This window comes from Drosophila hydei, unplaced genomic scaffold (assembly GCF_003285905.1).
Source record: "Drosophila hydei strain 15085-1641.00,03,60 unplaced genomic scaffold, DhydRS2 tig00000339-arrow-arrow-pilon, whole genome shotgun sequence".
Taxonomy (NCBI): domain Eukaryota; kingdom Metazoa; phylum Arthropoda; class Insecta; order Diptera; family Drosophilidae; genus Drosophila; species Drosophila hydei.
This window is the reverse complement of record NW_022045712.1, coordinates 870,073-896,410: the sequence shown is the minus strand read 5'-3', so window position 1 is coordinate 896,410 and position 26,338 is coordinate 870,073. Positions and strand designations below refer to the sequence as shown.

Here is a 26,338-nt window from a genome sequence, read left to right as displayed (position 1 = left end):
CACACCCACACACCCACACACACACACACATGCATAGGTGTTTAAGCAGACAGTTTGAATGGACGGAAACGCGCCCGAATCGGGCCAAGGAGGACAGCAAGATTTACGCTAGATTTGCATACAAGTCGAATTTATATATAACTAAAAACAATTACAATACATACATACATACATACATACATACAATGCATACATACAATACATACCTATGACTATATTCAATCTACAATTTACGATTAACGAACTTAACTTTTTGTTCCAAGTCCGCAAAACAAAAAAAAAAAAAAAACAAACGAAAAAACTTTTTGTCAAATATCTATGAATAACAAATATTATAAACAAAAGCTTTGGCACACAACAAGCAACAACCAACAACAACAATTTCGCATCGAATAAAAACTCAAATCGAAGTGAAGCAAAAAAACTCAAAATTTCAACTAAAAACATAAAGCAAAAAATTAAAAAAAAATTACAAAAATTCAAAAATTCAAAAATTCAAAAACTCAAAACTCAAAAACCAAAATACAAGTTTCGGCAAGCAAAAAAGTTTGAACAACAACAACAACAACAAATTTCACTTTGGCCTCGTTTTTTGCGTACTAAGCATATATAAAAAATGTTTATTTATTATTTAACAACAACAACAACAATACGTACACATAAAATAATAATAACATAAATTATAAACCAATTTTTTATAATTTTTTCTAACATTTTTTTTGTTTTTCGTCTAGCAGAAAAAGTGCTCAGGGTAAACACACAGATTCTTCCAATACAATATAACTAAATAGCAACAGCAACAACATATATATATAGCTAAACATATATACAACAAACAACAACAAGCAACAATAGTACCAATATTAAACAATTAAAAAGAAAAAATAATAAAAAAAAATAAGAGAACATAAATATGGGCTGCATACAAACATACATCATACATACATACATCATACATACACGCATACACATATGTATATGTGTATGTGTATGTGCATGTGTATGAGTATGTATTTATAACTAGATTTTGCTTTAACATTTTCTTTTTATTGTCAACTATATCAATTGAAGCATATTTTTTTATGATAACAAACAATTAGAGGAAGAGCGAAAGGTAAAGGAAGAGGAAGAGGAAGAGCTAGAAGTAGAGCGAGAGGCAGAACTATATAAATTATGCTTTCGCAAATGTGTTCCTTGTGGCTCAGCAATCTATATTAGTTGAATTTAACGGCTTGATGCCTGAGCAATGTGTGACTTTATTATTTGACGTCTTGAACAGAACTGAACTGAAAACTGGAAGCCACAGCGGAGCTTAGACTACGTACCTTAACTGCAATCTTACGTAAGCAGCCGGCAAGCAGGCAAGGGGTCAGCTTATCGACGCTCCGCTGGTCAAAGTTTTGATTGACAACAAATTGTCAAACAGCTAACAGTCGTTACTCCCCCTTTTGAAACATGGGCGTCCTCGTTCATCTTGAAGCTCTCGATCACCTTGCGGAATTCCTGCGTGACTCGCCTTCTTCTCAGTCCTTGGCTGAGGGCGTTGAGTGCACAAAAAGCTGAGTTCGAATCACACTTCACACCATGTCTTAGGTGAGCCCACAGCTGCTACGCTTTTTAGGCTTTTGCAAGTGTGGCATGGATCGGCCCAGGACTGATGATGTGGAGTGAGGGAGAAGCCGCAACTCTTCGCGTTGCTTGAAATATTTCACGTCGTTGACCCTTTATCCGTGCTGCCTTTTGCTGGCCGTCTATAGCCAAGATTTGTTAACTTAATTAATGGATAATTAATTTTTATGTGCACAATGCTTTCGGTCTGCAGGACCTTTACAGAAGAGCTATGGGTGGCACCGTCGGTTGCTCAGATAAGACATTGTCATCTGGGATTGCAGGCTTTATGATGCTGGACTTTGCCAGTGTGATTGTTAGCACAAGATTCCGAATCTCGGTTATCACATTCTACTCATAGATGGTTCGGAGTGTCCAATAACTGATTCCTTCTTGCTTTAACTAACTGATTTACGGGTTCCGTTAGCAGGCTTATTTGCCTTTGGTTTTCCGTCAGTTAGTCAATTAGCTTAGACTCTTTCAGCCTGATCATATCGAAATCTGCGCCATCTGGAGTGACTGCTACAACCTGGAGTGCTGTACACAGCACAAGTCTAAAATCCTGGCACAAGTCTATGATGCACTCTTCAAACGAATAAACGGCTACTGGCGTGTTCTGCCTCTCTGTCCAGTGTGTCCGAGTCATCCCTAATCTTAGCTACTAACTCTTCTGCAGTGCTCCTTTATTATCATCAGCAGCATGCCGCACTGTTCTGTTGACTCTCTGGCGTCTTTGGCCTTGTCCATTTGCGAGCTGCGCACTAGCTGCCTGATCTTTACCGAACCCGATTTACTGCCTATATCTTGACACGGAAGGATCTACGCCCAACGGCTCTGGAGGCTGATGTGTTGTTTGATGGTTCTGTTTCTGGACTGGGTACTAACATAGTGAGGGTTTCTTTCTTGGTCCAGCGACTATTACGATCGAGGACTTGACTTCTGCCCCTTTCTATTAGTGGCCTTGTGACTCAGTTGTGGTTTGTAGCAAATGGATATAGATTGATTCTTGGTTTTTGCATTTAAGGGGCTGATGGTCAGTGAATATATTTATTTCTTTTGTGCCATATAAATAATTCTATAACTTTCCTAAGGCCCAGACAAAAGCCATAATCTCTCTATCAATTCATGGCATAATATTCGCTATCTTTCAATGATCTGGAAATCATAGTTATTTTTTTACCTCCTTGGGACAAAACACCGAGAGGCGTCAGTGTTCAAATCAAAGGCTTCTTTGAAATCCTGGTACATGAGTATGACATCTTCCTATGCCGAAATATTTCTTCGACTCTCGAAAGCATTGCGTTGAACTCAACTTGGCCTTTTTTGGATTCATAGAAATACTGGGCATTGTGCATCGACCGGCTGTCTAAAGTCGATCACCAACCGCTTATTTTTGTTGCCTTTAGTGTCGAACCCTCTTTTGTCAATGACCCAGAAATTAATTTATTTGTTAACTTATTTAACATGGCTTTGTTTTCTTTTCATTCTACTTCAAGATAAAAAAAATATAAAAATTAATAATTAATAGAAAATGAACACTTGCCACAAATGATTAAGAAAACACAAAAACCCTCATCTTTAGCTTTTCACTGTCTGCTTGAGCAAACCACTGACATGATTTTACCCTTAGGTGTTATCATAAAAAGGTTCTAAAACGTTGGCCGCTAATTATGTTTGTCATGCGATCTGGTCCGGGCTTTGTTATGCTGAGAAAAAACTGTTTGTCAAATATCTATGAATAAAAAATATTATAAACAAAAGCTTTGGCACACAACAAGCAACAACCAACAACAACAATTTCGCATCGAATAAAAACTCAAATCGAAGTGAAGCAAAAAAACTCAAAATTTCAACTAAAAACATAAAACAAAAAATTAAAAAAAAATTACAAAAATTCAAAAATTCAAAAACTCAAAACTCAAAAACCAAAATACAAGTTTCGGCAAGCAAAAAAGTTTGAACAACAACAACAACAAATTTCACTTTGGCCTCGTTTTTTGCGTACTAAGCATATATAAAAAATGTTTATTTATTATTTAACAACAACAACAACAATACGTACACATAAAATAACAATAACATAAATTATAAACCAATTTTTTATAATTTTTTCTAACATTTTTTTTGTTTTTCGTCTAGCAGAAAAAGTGCTCAGGGTAAACACACAGATTCTTCCAATACAATATAACTAAATAGCAACAGCAACAACATATATATATAGCTAAACATATATACAACAACAAACAACAACAAGCAACAATAGTACCAATATTAAACAATTAAAAAGAAAAAATAATAAAAAAAAATAAGAGAACATAAATATGGGCTGCATACAAACATACATCATACATACATACATCATACATACACGCATACACATATGCATATGCATATGTGTATGTGCATGTGTATGAGTATGTATTTATAACTAGATTTTGCTTTAACATTTTCTTTTTATTGTCAACTATATCAATTGAAGCATATTTTTTTATGATAACAAACAATTAGAGGAAGAGCGAGAGGTAGAGGTAAAGGAAGAGTAAGAGCTAGAAGTAGAGCGAGAGGCAGAACTATATACAGCAATAAAAAAATATTTAAAAGAAATATTGAATAATAACCTAAACTTATTTACAACAATCCAAGCAGAAGACTATATATATATATATATATATATGCATATATATATATATATATATATATATATATATATATATATATATATATATATATATATATGCTATATAGATGCAGACCCAGAAGTGAGCTCTTAAGTACTTTAATACCTAATGAATTATACAACAGAATTTGATTTTTAAAGCAGAAATAGTTCAAACAAATGATTAAACCTAAGAGAGGGCGAGAGAGTGAGATGGACCGGAGAGGGAGAGGGAGAGGGAGAGGAAAGCTTAACTTAAAATAATTGCAATTCCAATTCAATTGAACCCAATCAAAATGCCTTCTTTACAGTCGTAGCGTGTAATTCTTCTTGTTTGATTGATTCGTTACGAGTGTGCTACTGTTTGAGTTCAGTTCAGTTCAGTTCAGTTCGCGCGAACCAGTTCCAATCAATAGTTCAACTGCCCAATAGCTACATTTTACATTCTTTAAGACAATAAACCGAGAAGGAAACTCACTGCAGGGAATTGAGTAGAAATTCGCATATCAATTGATTCAATTAACACACAGATACACACATAGAAATAGTTCAAATCAACTAGTTCGCCAACGAACGGAACTAGTTCGCATGAACTAACAACCTAAAAAAAAATAACAAAAAAAAAACCAAAAAAACAAAAAAAAAATAAAACGTAGTAAAACAAAAAAAAAACAACAATAACAATACAAACTTTAGCACATTTTGTTAGAAAGAGCGAAGTGAGAGCGAGAATTTCGGTGCACCGAACTTGCAATGCCCTTGCCACAGAGACAATTCGACTCGCCTCGATTCGTATCGTTCCTATAGCTTAGCGTAACTGAACCAGTTGCACTTGACTGCCATCTAGATGTGCGCAGATCGGGATCGGCAAGGGTATTCGATTGCCAAATAGCAAAGACAACACAAATGTACCCTGTTGACAGAATTGCCTTCTTCTACACGTTCACAAAACGCATATAATCACCTACAATACAAATAATTTAAGACTTACAGAGCCAAGTACAACCTTGACCGATTGACAAATAGCCACAATTGCGTTATCGAATCGCGTTTACTGATCGATAGGCAATCGATCGATAAGCAATGCTTCTGTTTTACTCCGTTATTGCAGCGAATGGCCTCGGTTCCCGGACGCAATTGTTAATGCAGTTGAAATGACAATGACAATGATGCGATATACCATTAAAATATACATATACAATTGTTTTTTTTTTTTTTTTTGTAATTTTATTTTCAAAGAAGTAGAAGGGGAAGAAGAAGAGGAAGAAGCAGGCGATGCCTTCTTTGTATTTTGTTTGTTAGTTATTTTGAATAAGCGAAACTTGTAGAGAGAGAGAGAGACTCAGCCGATAAGCGATGAGTGCCGTTAACAGCAAAAACCCGATAACCGATAACCGTTAAATCGATAAATCGATCAACTAACTATGCAGTGAAATACAATAAACACAGAAATTGGTTTCATCGGCATTAAATAATCAACAACAACAAACAATATGAAATAATCAACTACAACAACAACAACAAATAAAAAAAATAAACTCCCTATAACTAAATATGTTTGAGTGCCAAGCTAATAATTCGAGACAACTGTAAATAGATCAAAAACAAAAAAAAAAAAACAATCGAAACATAGAAAACACAGACAAAAGCCGAAATCATGTCTGTCTGTGTGTGCTCTTGTGAACTGGTTCATTGAACTCAATCACACACACACACAGAGCAATGTATATAGCAGACTTGTAAACTTGACTAAGAAATACTTTGACCATAGAGAATTTTAATAGAATTTCGTTGTTCGTTTTACAATACTGCAAAAATGGCAAAGCGAAAGGCTAATGATAATAACAATGGACACACACACACTCACATATAAATATATAGATATATTTATATATATGTGTCTGTGTATGACTCCGACTTGGAATGTAAATATACTCAAAATAGTTAGCATGCGTCTAGCATCCACTTGAGAGCAACAGCAACAGCAACAACAACAACTGACAACATACATAGAACCAATTTTTGAATGCATACAAAGAAATAACTGTACATTTACAACTACACACACACACACAGAAGAAATGAATACCTTTTTGATACGCGAGACGAGATGAGAGCTCGAACCATGCATCATATAGCTAGCCTATAAAGCTTGACAGTTCTATAAGACACACACACACACACACTCACACACATATACAGTTACGAAGCAGCAGAAGAAGTGAGTTGTTAATAGTAACACTTAAATGACAAGCAACCAATAAGGCTTTTAAGCTTATTTTAAGACGACGCGAATGAAGGATTCGACAATTTTTTGGTAAAATATGCAACAGAGAAAACCTTAGCTATAAGACAAGCAAAGCGAAAAACTTCAAAATGAAAATGAAAAATGAAAAAATGAAAAGAAAAAACAACAACAACAACAACACTGTAGTGCCTACTCCCCTTTAAAAAAAAAATAAAACATAAAAATAAAAAAAAATTCTATATATATATGAGCATATATAAATATATATACAATACATATACACACATTATACATACTAAAAATAATATTTTATAAAAAGCAACAGAAATGTAAAAAAAAAAACAAAAACAACAACCAGAGGCGAGAATAAGAAGCAGAAGCAGAAGAAAAGTCAACAGAATTGCAGTTTTTTTGATAGTTATTTTTTTAGTGAGCAATGGAGGCATTGAATCATATATATATATATATATATATATATATATATATATATATATATATATATATATATATATGTATATATATATATATATATATATATATATATATATACATCTATATATAACTAAAAATATATATACATACTATATACACAGAGACCCCCCTCCCCCCCACACACACAGCAGTATTTGTAAGCGGTGTAAAATTTATAGAAAAGTTTCTAAAAAATAAAACAAAATTTACTCACGACACAGAAGAAGAAGCAGAACAAGTAGAGGAGAAGAAGAGTTAAGAACAAATTTAACAATCTCACAACCAAATCAACTAACAACAAGTAGCAACACAACAACAAAAACAACACAAACAAACAACAAAGTAGTTTTGCATATCCACAGAAAAAAAACAAAAACAAAAAATATTTAAAACCGAAAAAAATATACAAAAAGCAAAAAAAAGGAAATTACAAAAAATTATGGAGAAATATATTAGTTTATAGAGCGCAAATATTTTCACAGCCACAACAAATACAACAAATACATATTAAAACCAAAAACAAAAAATACAAAAAAAAATACAAAAAATACTAAAAATACTTTATAAAACTTAAGACAACAAGAAGCAAAAAGGAAACTTTGAACAAAGGAAAACAAAAAATATGCAATTTTTTTAACCTTCCCAAACCAAATTAAAGCCCAAAAAAAAAAACAAAAATAAAATAAATAAATTTTTAAAAATTAAAAGTGAAATTCGAAAATGCATAAAATTTTTTGTTGTTTTCAATTTCAATGCAATTTGAACATAATTTATGAACAGTCACACACACACACACACACTGACTTAAACAATAGTCTTAAAAAGTAAACTAATTTTACATAAACAAAACAAAACAGAAAAAATGTGTTAAAAAAATGTTTTCGAAAAACATTTATTAAGTTATTAATTTCCATTGCGCTTAAATTTAATTTAGCAAATTTTGCCACAGCCCAAAAAAAAAAAACAAAAAACAAAAAAAAACAGCAGACATTCATAATTATCAATAATAATTAATAAAACATACAAAATAAATAGCTAAATAATAGTTTTAGTTAACTACGGTTGAAATTTTACGTTTCCTATGAGGCTCATCTTAATTTTTGTTTGTTTTTTTTGTATGGCGCGCTGTTTCGAATAGATTTTTTTTATTATATACACATTAAATTATATTTAATTTTATATTATATATAATTTACACACACACACACACACATGAAATATAAACCTTTAAAGCAGCTCGAGAAGCAAAAGAATAAATTTTTTATTATTTTTTGTTTTTTTTTTTGTCAGCTTGCAATGTTGAGCTTAGGTTTTATTTTATATTTACACATATTTTTTTTATTTTTTACATTTAATTTTCGATTTTTATCAGCTAGTTAAGTAGCTATGCAGAGGCTGCTCGAACGTCGGCTGCGGCAAATGGCGACTAAATATTGAGTTTTTGAAATGCTTCTGAGCTGTTGAGAAGGTTCGCTGACAAAACAAAAACAAAAACAAACACAAAAAACAAAAACAAAAAAATAGCTGCAATACGTTATAATTACGTCAATATGTTCCTAACAATATAGACATACAAGCATATTTATAAACTATGATTAACTAACTATAAAGCGACGGCAGAAACAGCAACATTAAACAGCAAATAAATGCATTAAACATAAGTGAGCAGACACACACACACACAAACACACCTACACGCATAAGAATCTTTAAATAATAAATATCTTTAAGAGGCGCGTGACTAAATTCAATTTTTATTATATTTTAAGTTAAGTTGTGTTTGATTTTAATTACACATATACATATATATATATATATATATATATATATATATATATTTATATATATATATATTTATATATATATATATATATATATATATATATATATATATATATATATATATATAAATATATACATCTTAATATACATAGGTATTATTGATATTATTTTGTAAGCGTGCAAACACATTTAGAACATATTTATTTAGCTAACGGCGCATTAAAAATAATTCTCAAATTCAGAAATCGAAATATATATATGCATATATATATATATATTTATATATATACATATATTTTAATATTAAATTGCAATTTAAGTTCCATTCAAATTATTTGTAAGTCTTTTTTTAAACAGAAGTGAAATATAATATATCACAATAAATAATAAATTAATAAGGTCTAGAGAGAGAAAGAGAATAAATAGAAAATACAGAAGGGATCGAGAGATAGATAGATAAATATAATATACATTAATATATAGATATATATATATAGTATATATAGAATTATATATTAACATATATAGATATATAATATATATATATATATATATATATATATTTAAAGTACATTTTTTTCGCAAATAAATTGAAATAAAGTAAAAAAAATCATTTAATTCGAGCATGTTTCACTCATTTATTCACTCACACACATACACACGCACACATATACACACTCACATACAGCCCGATCATCAAGGCCTTCTCAACGATTTCGCCGAGCTTTCAAAATGGACGCCGCAACGTGCTTAGCGCGTGTGTTTGCGGCGAATTGCGAATTGTGTATCTTTGAGCTTTTTGTCAGACCATTGAACTTATTTGTTAGTTTTGTATAACGATTATATCTGGTCTATAGACCGGCTTCAAGAGCTTGAGCTTCATTTAATAAATATATTTAAACTAAAAAAAAAAAACAAAACAAAATAAAATAAAAAAACAACAAAAATCTCATTTTATGATGAGCGCAAATTAACAGCAGAACAAAAACCAAAAAAGGAAGGTTAAAAAAAACTATATATACATATACATATATATATACCTACACACACACACATATATATATATATATATTTTTTTCGTAGTCGAAGCAAGTCGAATGTAAAACCCCAAAAAAAAAAACGTAAAACCAACTAAAAGCACTGAGCAACACACTTATAGCCAACTCATTTTCGAGTTGTCCAATGCTGAATAATGGAATCAAGTCAAGTACTCGTAATGAATAATGAATAATGAATAATGTTTAATGATTATCGATAATGAGAGCAGCTTATATCAGGCACCAAAACAAATAGACGCGAACAAGCAACAACAACAAATATTTTAGATGAGAAATTCAATAACTGATATACCTACACACACACACAGACACACACACACACTGACACACACTAACACACACACTCAATGGTAAATTAAACATATTTTAGGCAAACCCCCAAAAAGGCAAACAAAATTTATATAAAATTATTAAAAGAAAAGCTAAAAAGTTTATAAACAAAATATTTAAGCAAAGCAAGGCATATCATAGTTTATAAAAAATAAAAAAAAAGAGAAAAACCAATAAAAATACACACACACACACAGATCAGAGAAAGACACACACACACACACATACACACACACAGACAGGCACAACAGACCGCAGCAAAAATCTTCTTTCAATATCGAAATTCAATAATAGCACAGGCTATCCGGGAGTGCTACGTAGCATCCAAAAGAAAGCAGTAAAAAATAGTAGAAGAAGCAGAAGCAGAGGATAATAACGATGATGAACAGGCAGGCTAGACAGCACTAGGTAACAAGGTTGACCTATGAGGACCTACAAGAATGCAACATTATCTGATATGATATGATATGATATGATATAGAGGGCCAGCTATATAGCCTAGATATCGCAATTTCTAGTTGACGAAGTGTTAGCCGTTTATATTGCAAACAAAACAAATAAAAACATAAGCGAAGAGCGAGAAAATAAAGAAGAAGAAGAACAATACAAAGCAAACTAACAAACAAACAAAACAAAAAAGAGAAAAGAATGAAACACAGAACAAACAAAAGCAAAAACAAAATGAAAAGAAAAGAATAATAACAAAAACAAGATGAAAAGAAGGGAAAGTAAATTCTATATAAATAAAACTACTGAAAATATCGAGTACGAGTTTTTTATTGGGCCTATACTAACTATAGAATATTTACTTACTATATTATATTTAATATATACCTAGATACTAGTGCTAAATATATTTTAAAACTATGACTTTAAAGGTTTAATTACTTTAGAAGCATAAATTCAGCTTAAGTATCTCTGCAATTACTCTGAGTTGATTAATTGCTTTAGTAATTAAGGGTAATTACTTGATAATTAAATGTAATTACTGGAGTTGAGCTATTGTAATTACCTGAGTAAAGAAGACATTTATTGTAAATGCTTAAATTATTTATTGTAACAACTTGAGTAATAACTTCAGTAATTTATTGTAATTACTTAAGTAATTAATTGATAGGACTTGCAATATAAGCTAATTACTTGGGTAATAATTAGTTGTTCCTTAAGTAACTAGTTGTAAGTAATTCACAATAATTTTTAGAGTAATTAAAAGGCAAACGCTTGCGTAATTACTTGAGTAATTAACAGTAATTACTTGAGCACTTTTAACTAACAATGAAATGTAATTACTTGGGTATTTCAATGTAACTCTTCTAGCAATTATAAGTATTTGCTCAAGTAATTAAAGGTAATTACTATATAGTTAGTTAATGAACTTAATAGTAATTATGAAAATAATTAGAAATAATTACTTGACATGCTGATTGCAACTACTTCAGTAATTACTGAACTAATTAAAAATTACTTATAAAGTAATTAATTGCAAAATCTAAGTAATTGCTTCTCATTTATAGTAATTAAACCTTTAAATTTGGCATTTATTATGAAATTCTCAAATACTTTTATTCAACATTTGACAACACTGGCACTGTCGTGTTGCAAATGTCAACTGAACTCTATCCACGATCGTTTGACTTTTGTTTTGTACGACAGTGTATATTTACACTACTCATATATTTCTAATGAAACTAGGCCCTGCAACGCTGGCAACGCATACGTAAGTACTTCGCGACGAACAGCTCAACAATTAGTAAGGAAGGGAAGCTAAGTTAGTTGTAGTAACTATGCCTAGTCACTTACGCTTAGTTGTGCAACCGTTTTCACCTGCTGCTTGGCTTGCGTAGAGACGCCTCTTTGTGGAGAGCGTAGGCTATGTACATAACTGCATGTTCCCCTCTTCCGTTTAGCTATGTATGTATGTATATTTGGTTTGTGACTCTGCCTTGAACATATGCACCCACATCTGCCACATGCCACGTGCCACGTGCCACATGCCACGTGCCACGTGCCACATGCTGGCAACTAGCAGCAATTGTCTGGCCCCCCGACCCCAACAACCCCCACCACCCACCCATAAGCAGCATCAATAGTTGACTTTAGTTACATAACGCTATGCATCCATATCCGTAGTATGTCCTGGTCTAATAGACGTCTTCCATTGACAGCTGCTGCGCAACTTTGGCTCACCGATGAGCGCGATGGCCGCCAGCCGCTGCCCCACGCCGTTTGCGTTCCCCTTTTCGCCGCTCGGGCTGAGCCTGTTCGACATTGATCCGTCCAGAATACTGAACCTGCTGCACCACCAGACCTGGCTGGCCGAGGAGGCATTGCGGTAAGTGCGCTCAGCACCCCATGGAGCACAGGCATAACTCTCAGATCTGTTTCTCTTCTTTGTCTACGTGCAGCACGCGCGGCCTGCTCGGCGCGCCAAAGGACTTTCCCCACCGTTTTACCACGTTGAGCGATCTGCTTACCAAGGACTATCAGCCAACGGCGGCCAGCTATGCGGCCAAGCAGACGCAGCAGTCCACAACGAGCCGTTCCAGCGATCCACAGTACAAACAACCGCAGCAACATCAGCAACACCAGCAACAACCACAGGCCACACAGCCGCAGCAACCGTCTCAGCAACAGCAACAATCAGGACAAGCGGCGCAGCCGCATGTCGCGTTCAATATGCGCTATGCCACGCCCACTGGCTTTTTTCAGCCATCGAAGGGCGGCAAGTCGGCAGGCACACCCTCGCCACAGCAGATGGCCACCTCGTCGACGGCCATCTCAGCGGAGTCGCAGCTGGAGGGCCAGGCGGAGGGCAACGATGACGTCACCATCGTTGAGCTGGGCAGCGAGCGCAGCGTCGTGACGCCCAATAGCAGTGCGCTGCTGTACAAGGAGTCGCTGGAGCAGCTGCTGGCCCAGCAGCAGCAGCACCAGCAGCACCAGCAGCACCAACAGCAGCAGCAGCAGCAGCGACGTCGCAATGCTAACAACAGCACGTCCAGCACAGGCGGAGTTGGAGCTGCAGCTGGAGCTGGCAGTGGAGCTGGGGTCATTGTGGACGCCAGTGGCTTGCGTCAATATACGCAGCTGCTGCTGTCTGGTGCTGGCACGCCCGTCAGCTGCACGGACACTTCGAGCAGCTGCAAGGAGAAGAGCTCCTCGTCGTCTACCTCATCGACGCCGCCGCCAAGCGGCGCGCTGCTCGCCCAGCATCAGCAGCTGAGCCAAATGCTGAAGAGTCCATCGGACACGTGCTCCTCGCTGTTCAGCGAGCCGATCGAGGAGGAGACACGCTGCGTCGTCTGCAATGCGCACTTCCCCAACGTCTGGCTGCTGGAGCAGCACGCGGCACTGCAGCATCCGCACATCGGGCCGGGCGAAGAGAAGCCCTTCATATGCGAGCAGTGCGGCCAATCGTATCGCTATCGCAGCGCCTATGCCAAGCACAAGGAGCAGAACCATCGCGCCCGCCTGCCCGCCGACAAGCTGTTCACCTGCGACGTCTGCGGCATGCAGTTCCGCTATCTGAAGAGCTTCAAGAAGCATCGGCTCAATCATGCACTCGAGCGTCTCCATGGCAAGAAGTCGATTGGCGTCGGCGTTGGCGTGGGCGTTGGTGTGGGCGTGGCACGCATGATAAGCGGCACAGCGGCAGCTGCAGCAGCAGCAGCAGCCGCCACCACGGCACAGCTGGACCAGGATGTGGTGACCAGCTCGCAGGAGCCGATGCTGGCCGACGAGGGCGAGGATCTGCGCATCAATGTGAAGCGTGAGGGCGACGACCCGGCCCACCAGCAAGAGGCCACCAGCGAGGAGCACGAACAGGACAACACAATCGACTCGGCGGGCATCACGATGCTCTACAACGACAACAACTCATCGGCTTCGGCCTCCACGAGCGCCACGGAGCCGAACATCAGCAGCTCGGACGGCATACATAGTACAAACAAGCGGGTAAGTGATGCGGCTTGGGTAATCCTTGTTTCAATGGGCCTGGCAAGCGAGTTCCGAGAGGCATCTCCCAGCTGGCTTCACATTGCTTCCCCGTCCTTACCTCTACTTCGGCTATATATCTGACTAGTATTCCATATATCGAGTCTAACTTGTTGTTGCCTTGCAGTCACGCCTGTTGAACAGCGCACACCACTTGGAAACGGATCCCTCCTATCACCATCAGCCACACCATCATCATCATCAATCACAACAGCAGCAGCAGCAGCAGCAGCAGCAGCAGCAACAGCAGCAGCAACAGCAGCAGCAGCAGCAACAGCATCATCATCAGCAGCCGCAGTCGCAGTCCCAGCAGCTGCCGCCGCATCTGGCGCACGTCTCACTGCCAATGGCCAGCGCTGCAGCCGGCTCCTCGTCGGCAGCAGCAGCTGCGGCGGCCGCTGCGGCTGGCTGCATCGCCAGTCCAGGGGCTGGCGCAGCTGGCTCTGCCAACAGCGGCGTGGGCGGCAGCGGCATTAGCTCGCTCAGTTCGCTGACTTCGCTGATCAATGCGGAGCGCATACCCAATGAGCAGTTCCTGGGCCTCAATCCGCAGGAGGCTTCAATACTCAACTTTTTGCGAGTCGATGCCGCTGAGCGACAGCGTGACAAGCGGTAAGTTCAATTAGTTCCGCGAGTGAACCAGTTGCCATAGCCTCTATCAAATCTAAAAAAGTTCATTGAACAAATGAACTAGTGAATTGAACTAGTTCAACGATTCCTATGCCTGCACTTAATTTGCTAGAGAAGATCTTAGCAAAGCAAGCAAAAGCATCTGCTAGTTAAATGAACTGATTCATTAAATCCAAGTTCATGTGAACTAGTTCATAATAGCTCAACTTCTACTTCAACAATATAGTTGAGGCAAACATGAAAAATAAGTGTATGAATACTGTTCGCACTACTTGTATTATTGGAGCGAACTAGTTCATGAACATTTTGGCACTAATGCAACAGTTTTAGATTGATATAAAGACATTCACCAAAAAGTTGTACTAAATTTTCAAAAACATTAACTGAAATATCAAAAGAACTAGTTCACTACAATTGAGTAAAGTAAATGCTGAATTAGAATTTAGTAGTTCAAGATAAAAAACGTCAGCTATCAACGGAATTGCTGTGTGCCAAATGAACTAGTTCACTTGTGAATCAATCCAATTTCAAACTTGTTCATTTCGATATCGGAACCACTTAAATGAATAAAATTAGAATGCAATTGCTGGTTGCAAAAGGAACTAGTTCACTGGTAAACGGAACCAATTCCAAGAATTCGCTTTACTTTCTCAAAAATTCTAATTCACTTAAATAGACTTAAAGGCGCTTGCACTGTGCCAAATGAACTAGTTCGTACAAACGAACCAGTTTGCCAAGACTTTATAATTCTGATATAGTCGAATTCACATGAACGCACTTCCTTTGCAGACCCACCACATCGCGCTTCGCATGCCCCTTCTGTGGCAAGTGCGTCCGCTCCAAGGAGAACCTGAAGCTGCACGTGCGCAAGCATACAGGAGAACGTCCGTTTGTCTGCCTGTTCTGCGGACGCGCCTTCGGCGGCAAATCGGATCTGACCCGCCATCTGCGCATCCACACCGGAGAGCGGCCGTACCACTGCGAGTCGTGCGGCAAGTGCTTCGCCCGGGCCGACTATCTCTCCAAGCACTTGACCACGCACATTCACAATGCGCCGCGCTGAGATGAGGCGCGTAGGAGGCGGCTCCTACGCAGATAAGCCCACTAACCACACACATCTACACACACGCACACTCACACTCACACTCACACGCACACGCACACGCTCACTCACACTACACCAGACAACACAAAATACACTCAAAGAAAAGAAAGGTAAAGAAACACACAAGAGGCATAAATTACAGGAAACATGAAAATTGATGTATAGATCTATTATTACTACCATTATTATTAGATTTACAATATGAGCAGGCAAGTGTCTAATTATTTTTTTTTTCGAATTCGAACTCGAATTCGAATTTGAAGCAACGGTGCTGAGGTACAGTCAGCGCACTGATGAGCCATAGAGCAATCAATGTGTGTGCAGGGTTTTTTTAATATATAAAGAAGAAGAAGAACATTAAGAACTATTAGCACGGGTATTAATGTCTTTAAGATTTGAAACTAAAGCATAAATAATTGTAATTAGTAGAAGAGTGTTAATTTTTTTTTTTTTTTTTTTAATATGCAAAGTTTTCTATGGTTAAGTGAGGGTTTTTTTTAGTGGAATATGGGGAGATCTAATTAGTTCTGGCAGCTGCAAGGCAACTACTAACTACAACAACTACAACAAACTGCAATATATATGAAAATAGTCTGTGTTTTTGAGAGCAAACAAAACATTCAAATCACCAAGTACCATAATCTGCCGTTTACAGAGAGCAACTCTTAAAGCAAAACTAAAAAAAAAACTAATTTTACATTTATTTAAAACTAAATAGCAAAATATACTGTACAAAATATAGAAGGAAACTAATAGGGAGTTTAACTCGGGAGCTGAGGCGAATGAGAAATGAAACGAAATGAAACGAACGGAAATGAAACAAGCTTAAGACGAAGAAGCAGCAGCAGCAAGAGGCACGTCCCAGCCGCAGGAATTTGGTTGAACTTTACGATAAATCAACAGCAACAGTAACAGTAACAGTAACAGCAACAGTAACAGCAACAGTAACAGTAACAGTAACAGTAACAGTAACAGTAACAGTAACAGTAACAGTAATGATAACAGCAACAGTAACAGTAACAATAACCAACAAAACAATACAAAAATGGATTTTAGTTTTCCTCTTTTTTTTAGCAATTTATTTATAAGTTTTACAAACAGACGGACGAAAATCAAAAATCCATAGAGGCAAGAGAGACAAAATATATATACTGTCTATATGTTTTTTAAACGTGTGTGCTAGCTTAAAGCAAACAGACAACAAACAAACAATACAAAGGAGAAACTTATTATTATTTATACAAATCAAAAACAAAAAAAAAAACAGAAAACAGAAAAAAAACTAAAAGTTAAAGCAAAAACTGAATGAGGCATAAAAAGTAAAAGGGGGAACGGGGCAGGGTAGTGGGGTAAAAAGGAACTGGGTTCGAACTGGAGCGAGGCTTGAGGCAGGCTAGAGTTACAAATAATATTTACTTATGTGCAACCACCGTCAATAGTTTAATTAATTACAAACAAGCAACAATTATACAAGCAGGCGAAATAGAAAGATACGAGACACAAATAGAAATAGCAAATAACAAAAAACATTTAAGACGTTTTTTTTACAAATAAAAAAAACAACAACTACAACAACACAAACTAACTGTGATTCCAGCAACAACAAAATAAAAAATAACTTACAATTTACAAAAAAAAAACAAAGAAAACAAAATATAAGAGAAACAATAGCAAAGCTAATAACAAAAAAAAACCCAAAACAAACAATAGGCAAAAGATTTAAGGCAGCCAGGCAAGCGCAGCCCAACACACACACACACACACGCAGAGAGAGCGAGAGAGAGAGAGGGAAAGAGCATGACACAGCCTGTTGGCATCCTTTGTTATAGAGCTTTTACCGCTTCACTGAGCTGCGTGCTGTACAAGCGAGCTTTTGACGCGCAGTCGAACAGGCTCATTGCTCTGCTCTGCGTCTCTGTGTGTTATTGTTGTTGAGCTGCTGCCAAGCAACGAGACGTGCAATTTTTTACAATAAACAACAACAAATAAACATAAAGACTACTAATTTTGTATATGCCTAGAAGCTGCTTCATTTATTATGGCTCATTTCATGAAAAATGTTGCAAAGAAAATACCACCAAATAAACTCACACACACACACACACAAAGATCATGCTACATAAGGAAGAAAAGAAAGAAAACACAAACTAGAAACAGAAGCAGAAACAAAAACAAAAATCAACTAACAAACTTTGAACCAAGAACATCGAATTAAATTGTAAATTGTAGTTTCAACAAACAAGAGGCAAAACAGCTATGAAATCTAATATACATAGTATATATACATACATACATAAATACATATATACATATGTATATATATATGAAATAATGTTTCCACACACATATATAAATATACATATATATATATATTTTTTTTTTAATAAATGTCCTAAGCCTGAAGCGAATACTTAAAAAGAGAAAAACAAGAATATTTGCCGTACCAAAAACAAATAAGAATATTAATAATAATAATAAATGGAATAATAAACAAATAATTGTCAAGCTGGAAAAGTTGATGGAATAAAAACTTTCACTGTGCCAAAAAGTTTAAAGTACCTCATAATTTAACTAAATATTAAAGAAGAGCAAAAGCAAAACAAATAAACATAAATAAATGAAAATGAGAATGAAATAAAAAATAATAATAACTCAGTTAAACAAGGTTTTTACACACACAAACTAACACACGCAGTAGATTCCATAGAACAGTCACACATACACACGCACATTGTGCGTGTTTGCCAATAGAATATAGAAGCTAAAAGCTGCTGTTAACTAATTTAATCAAGCTACTTATAATTTAGCAGCCAGAGGCAATGTTTAGCTAGCAACTTACAAATATGAGATTCTTTTGATTTCACCATAAATATTTAATTATTATTTGAATAAGTATATTTTGTTGCCTTCTCCCCCACTCACCCACTCACCCACCCACTCTTACACTCTCTCTATCTCCCTCTCAAATAGTGTTCAATTGTAGTAAAATTTTGTGATAGTTTAACAAGATTATATGCACAGTTTTATATATATATATATATATATCTATATATATAGACTCTTTCTCTTAACTTAACTTAAATGCCGTTTTTTACATTAATTAATTAAAATTAAAAATAAAAAAAAAATTATATATTTTTAACAACACAAAAGACAAATCCCAAATATTTGTTCTTTTTTTATACGCAAATAAATCGAAAATAATATATATTATCGAACGATCAGGGCCACTAGCAAATTGTTTAGATTTAATTATAATTTATACAATTTATATAGAGAACTAAATGTTTTTAATACACATTTTTTGCATTGTTTACAATTTTATTCAGCTATTTTTTTATGTATTTCAACAACAACAACAACAACAAACACTGCCTTTTTATTGCAAGCACAAAACACACAAAAATGAAACAAATCAAAAATCTTTTTAGTATATTTAATTTTTTTTAAGCATCACAACTGCAAAAGGAAACGAAGCGAAACATATTTCAAATATATCAAAACGAAACAAAAAAAATAACAAAAACAAAAATTAAATTAAATATTTTAAACCACTTTTATGTTCACTTGAGTTCGTTGTGCTCATTCGGATTTCTCTTAATACTTTTATTTCTATTATTATTGCAAATATATATATATATATATATATATATGTATCTGAATAATTACTTGAATTGACATGCTGTGAGCTATGTCTGTGAACCTTTGATTTTTTGTGACACTTATTATATTTAATTATTTTTATTTTCTAGTATTTATTATTAATAAAGTTTTTTTGCATTACACACATAAACTGAATATTTTGTTGACTTTTTCTATTATTTCAAAATGCCCTGAACTCCGCATGAATGGATCATATTAAAGGTCCTGAGTCGCTCTTGTCATGCCTGTCGATCCGCTCTAAGCTTGATAGTTATTATATACAATTATCTTATGCATCCTCACATAGCCCATCTCCCTTTGCCTGTCATCGATAACTATCGATGTTTCAACTATGTTTAAAAGCATAGATGTGTGACTCCTGCTGCTAAATAGGCAAAGAGTTGACACACTCTGAAGCGCTTCCCTCTTTGAATCTGGCACGCACACACATCTGTGTATAGAGGAAGCCTGAAAAGACTGTGCAGTGTTCCGGGTATCTCCTGGTCGGGCATTGCCGACCAGCGCAACTCTCGCTTACTTTTCTTTTATTCTCTGTCATGTCTCTACCAATTTCTTTATGTTTGCAGCAAGTCAGGTTAAACAACAAGTTTTATGTGTTAAATAGAATCGGAAGGAAAATCTAAAAACGAAGTTGAAAGAAAACTTGAATAAAACGAAACATTTGCTAAGGGCATAGGAAGCTAAGCTTAGATTTAGGCAAGCAGTAAAGCAATATTAAGAGAAAAAATTGAATAAGAAAATTTAAGTAATTTTTTCCCAATTTAAAAAAGTAAAATAAAATAAAATAAATTAAAATTTGGTGTGTGCTTAGCTAAAGGAATTCAATTACCACGTAAATGTTTAAAACGAAAACTAAAAGATCAATGGATATAAAATAATAATTTATAAAACAAAAGCGAAAACTTTTTTAGACCCAAAACGGGCAACGGAGAGAAACAAAAAGAAAAACAAATTCATTTGTAAGCCATGAAAAAAAAAACAACAAATTGGAGGGATTCAAGACTCTTATTTCATATATATATATATACATAAATACATCCACATATATATATATATATACATATATATATATACATGTATATATATATATAAATTACAAATTTACCATATATATATTTACATAATATATGTATGTTTAACTTACGAGAGTTTTTTTTAAGTGTAACGCTAAACAAGGCATAGACAAAATGCAGGAAATACGTGTAACAAAATAATATTATATAAAACACAAGCAAAAACAAAAACTAAAACAAAAAATATTACAAAATCCAACAACGAAACTTTTTGGCATTAAATCGATGCATTTTTAAAAACAATATTTATTTATATATATATATATATATATATATATATATATATATATATATATATATATATATATATATATATATATATATATATATATATATATATATATGCATAGAGTTTAAACAGACACACACACATAGACAGACATAAACACACACACACAAACAGACGCAATTCATATTAGAACAAAAAAGAGAAACAAAAATTATTATACATAGAATATATCTCTATACAGATAAATGAATGTATGTGGTTTTCGGTGTCTATTACATATATATATATATATATATATATATATATATATATACATACATATATATATATATATAGTTATATATACAAATGCAAAGTGCGTATATACACACACACATATATGTACGTATATATAGCATGCATATTTTGAAACAAATTATAAATGTTGTTTATTTGAGTAACTAACGAAAATGACCCCCCCCCACACACACACACACACACACACACAACACAAAAGCCAAATGCAAGTGCAGATTCCACGCGATCTTTAGATATCGAGAGAGAGACAGAGAGAGAGAGAGACAGAGAAGGAGCGAGTTGGGATCAGGTTTCGAATATGTTAATGTTCCCTTAGCAGCTGCTCTCTCAAGCCAATCATATCTCGGATCCAATTGCATTTGGCCTGCGCTGGCGGCTGCCTGGAGCAGACAACACAAAAATACGTTTTCATCAAAATAAATATAGAAGAAACAAAAAAAGACAATTTCGAGGTTTCACTTAAATAACAAAAACAAAAAGCAAAGAGCAAAAAATACTCAAAAGAGCGAAGTTTTAATGTAATCAAAATAAATTTAACAAAACTATTAGAAAAACCCAAAAAAAATCATTAAATTCTATTTATTTTTCCTTGAAATTAATTTACCTTTTTATACTTTCTTTTGCATCTATATATAAATATATTAAATTGTCTATAATCACATACATTGTTAACAGCAAACTAACTCATGTATATAAAGGAAACCATCTGAAGGAAAACAAACACAAATTATATGAAATGAAATATATATATATATATATATATATATATATATATATATATATATATAAATATATATATATATATATAACAGCAAGAACAAAAACTTAAGAATATAATAACAAAAACAAAATGTAGTACATGCAATATATTTTTCGGTGTTAGGCGTCTTTTTGAGATTTTTACAGAAAAACAAAATAAAAACAAAATATAAAACAAAAAAAATCACATATATGACAAGATTACAAAATATTTCATTGTTGATGTTGTGAGCTAAAAAGATATTAAAAACAAAAAAAAAACTAAAATAAAATAAAAAATGTATTTTGTCTCTCTTTCGCTCTCCCTCTCTCTCTCTCTCTAAACTTTTACTGTCGTGTCTAATGAAATATTATATAAATATATATACACACGCACACATACCTGTGTGCAACTGTATGCAGTAATAAAAAAAAAAAAAAATAATAATTATAAAAAAAAAAAAGAATTTTTTTTATACATACTCGTAAAAACAATTCAGTGTCTACAAAATATACGAACGAAAAAAAATCAAATAAAAAAAAAACAATTTTAGATGAAATTCCAATGTTTAAATGTAAACAAAAAAATAAAAAAAAATATATATATATATATATATATATATATATATATATATATAGGGCTAAGAGTATGAATTGAAATGAATGAAAGAAGAGAAAGAAGAGGAGGAAGAGAAGGAGGAAGCAACATGCCAGAGCAACTAGCAATAATTCAGAAAATGACCTCAAATCAAATATTTTTTAAATTTTTTATATATTTTAGTCGAACTGTAAATAGAAGTTAAAAACACAAAACAAAAATGAAAACGAAATAGCAAAAGCAAACGCAAAAGCAGAAACCAAAGAATACAACAAAATGTAAACACATAAAAATGTCTCTCGAACGAACGAACGAACGAAGTAAGAATGTGATATTTTTCTAAGGTGTACTACATACATACAAACCAAAAAAAAAAAAAAAAAACAAAAAACCAAAAAACCCCCCAAAATGCGGGTTTTAAATATGCAAAAGTATAAAACGAAAAAAAAAAACATTTAACAACTTTTTACTGAAGCCTGGCTAATAGCAAAGAAAACCATAATTATAGCAAAGAAAAGAAACATATGGCAGTCGGACGATATCGACTGCATGATACTCGTTCACTGACCTCAAGCATTGACATTTATTTAACAACATCTAAGCTTCATTTAACTTATAGGTCCATTGATCAGATCAGCGCTGAGTCACTTCACTGATTCGAGAACTGTAAAAACATAAAAATTGATTTCGATTTGCGAAAATGGGTTCAAATTTTGCGGCTAGGAACTAGGTTGAAGGACTATGAAATTAGAATTACATATATATGTATATATATGTATATGTATATGTGAAGAATAGTCTGTTACGGTTTACAGTTCATTTTATTCTCATTTATCGTGATTGCCTTTCCTTAGAGGCCGAGCGCCTGCATAAAGTCCGTTTTCTTTTTAATTGCATTTGCTGCGATAGAGAGAGACAAATACAGCTGTGGCTGAACGAAGTCTCGGCTGTAGCTGAGTGAGAGCAAGATGGCCCTGGCGCTGCGCTCAAGTCGACTAACAGTAAACAACTAGAGATGGGCAGGCAACAAGACGGCACATCGAGGTGGCGGCTGAGTCGCTGCACACGGGTCGGCTAGAGATGGGCGGGGAGTAAAGCGGCACATCGGGAACTTTTTAGTGCATAATTGTAAGAATAATTGAATGAGAATGGAAGGCAATCAAATTTACATAGTTCCGATATATATCGCAAACACTGATGCAAGCGAGTCTGTATATGACATACTATCTACCCCATTAGCATATCGTGAACGAGTATATGTGAAACAAATCGAAAGACAAGCATAAAAAAACATAGAACAAAGGCAATAGAGACTGATTTTGACGAAAAAAAAAAACAAATAAGAAAACCAAATAATAATAAAAAACAAACAACAAAAAGGATAAACTTACAAAGCCAGAAACTTAAAGATAATAGTCATATGTCATAATATATGTTTTCCCACCTCTATGTTTTATGTTTTCTTAGATCAGAGCATATATCTAGCTATATATGCCCAGACATGCTTTGAGTCTTCCTTTCCACTCGATTACTTTATTTTAATTTTCGTGACGTTTGATCAGTTTTCAGGGCTTTAGGGGAAATGCATATGGAAAGATGCATACCAAAGATTTAGTTGAATATTTTTAGTTCGATTTGTGAACACTGAGAGTGAGAGAACTTAAGATTGGATGGGAAATGGGTATGGGATTGAGCGTATATAAAAAATGGCTAATGGTAATTAAGGATATAGCAGAAATAATGGAACCAAATGGAACCAATATTAGTTTAAGTCATGGCTGGTACGAAAAAGAGAGAGAGACAGGCAGAAAGAGAGAGAGAAAGATAGAGAAAGAGAGAGATAGAGGGGGGAAGTTAGATGGGAATGTTGTGGAGTTGTAATTATTTTTGTGATAAAATCCGAAGCGCAATTTTTTTCCAACTGTATGGTAGGTAAATGTAAGAAGAAGAAGAGACAGTAAAAGCTGGCATTGAATGAATCGAATCTAATTGAACTGAATTAAACTGAGAGCAAGGCACAAAAGGTCTGTAAATAGTTAGAAAAACGCTGGTAGAGAATGCGAAACACTAAAAACTCCAGCTCCACTGAGGCAGTGAGAGGTGAGCAGTGAGCAGTGAGCATTGGACAGTGAGAAGCGAAGAGAAAGGTGACAAGTGAAAGCACACATTGCCAGCATTTGTTATGAAGGTGCTACGAACAAAGACGTAATTGAAAATGTGATACAGTTTTTTCCTTAATCAACTAATTATGTATGTATTTATTGAAATGGTATGCGAAATGTGAACAGATTTTTATTATAGCTAGCGAGGCGAGGCAAGGCGAGGCGAGTATAGGGCAATGAAGGAGTTTTTCTTTAAATCTCATTTATTTAGGACCACGAAACCAATGAAGAGATACGCGAAACTATTGTATAGATATACTTTTGGATATTTTTGGTTCCATTTAGCGACTTTATGCTTTGTTTTTGGGCTGCCAAAGAACTCGAAAATATTCAAAAACCCAAAAGATATAATATATGTAAAACATGAGCAAGCCACAACCACAGGAACCACAGACAGAACTATAGAGAAAAGAATAAAAAAGAGAACAACAAAGAATCAAAAACAACAAAAACTAAAAGACGAAAATCGAATACAAAAAATAAAACAAAAACAAAAATATTGTAAAAATTTTACACTTTAGGAAAATCTCTAAATTTTAAGCTTTCGGTGTTTTTAAGCAACATTCAAATTTAAACACAGTAAACACAAGAAAAACGAAAAAATAAAATACAAAAATTAGCAAAAAAAAATACAACAAATGATATATATATATATATATATATATATATATATATATATATACATATATATATATATATATATATATATATATATATATATATATATATATATATATATATATATATATATATATATATATATTTCGATATTTAACATTTAATTCGGAAAAAACCAAGAAAAAAGTAAAACAAAACAAAATTTAAGCAACTTTTGAGCAAACTCTCGGTGTTTTAAATTAAGCGCATGAAAAATTAATTACACTAAATAAACAATTAAAGCAAAACACATAATAAATTAAGCAAAAACAGACGTAAACCAAAAACCAAAACCTCTTTCACTTTCGTGTCTTTGACTTAACAAAAGCAAAAACAACAACAACAAAATATTAAGCATATTTTTAAAATGTAATTTAGCACAAAACAAAAAAAAAAACAAAAACAAAAACCACAATTTTTAAACTAACGTATTGATGTGTATTTAATATATTAATGAAGACAAACAAATAACAACAAAAAGAAAAAAAAATCACAAAAAAAAATCATGAACTAAAAAGCAGAAGAAAATTCATCTCAAATGTATTTAGTATAAACAATTGATTCGTTCAGTTATTTAAAAGAAAAACTTTGATTTTGAGTTTATGGATTTTGGTTTCAATCGTTTTATCGAAACTTTTACAAAACTACGAAATGCAATGCCTGCCAAAGATTTAATGTTTTTAAAGCAAAAAAACAAAAAAAAAACAAACAAACAAATGTACTTATATGCAACAAAAATCCAAACAACAACAAAAGTTCAATAAAGCCGTTCCAAACAAGAAACAAACGACAAAGAAAAATCAAACAGAACTATATTCTTGTTTAGAGATTTTTTGCGTTTCCTTATATACAAAAGTAAATGAAACAACAAATAAATACTAATAAATAGAGAGAAAAAAAGAAAAACTTAACAAAAGAAAAAAAAATACTTTGCAATTGAAAATCTGAATAACTATTTGTCGTGACAAGTGAAATTATTTGTATTAAACTAATAAAGTGAAATGTTTATTGGTTTAGTTTTAAAACAACACAATTTTTAT

At 33.9% G+C, this 26,338-nt stretch overlaps 1 protein-coding gene across 7 annotated transcripts in view; it reads left to right on the top strand.

Moving 5' to 3' along the window:
• LOC111605050 (box A-binding factor) overlaps positions 1 to 15,934 on the top strand; it is a 149,329-nt gene extending 133,395 nt beyond the window's left edge. For 6 of the 7 annotated variants that reach the window (XM_023323386.2, XM_030224047.1, XM_030224046.1 and 3 more), the window contains 4 exons: positions 12,319 to 12,485; positions 12,559 to 14,107; positions 14,274 to 14,758; positions 15,566 to 15,934. In XM_023323386.2, the coding sequence (XP_023179154.2) occupies positions 12,319 to 12,485; positions 12,559 to 14,107; positions 14,274 to 14,758; positions 15,566 to 15,839 (2,475 nt within the window). In that variant the 3' untranslated portion in view covers positions 15,840 to 15,934. Of the gene's footprint in view, positions 1 to 11,768; positions 11,871 to 12,318; positions 12,486 to 12,558; positions 14,108 to 14,273; positions 14,759 to 15,565 lie in introns of those variants that run through there. The other variant, XM_023323387.2, reaches the window with a different exon arrangement.
• The last annotated feature ends 10,404 nt before the right edge of the window (positions 15,935 to 26,338 follow it).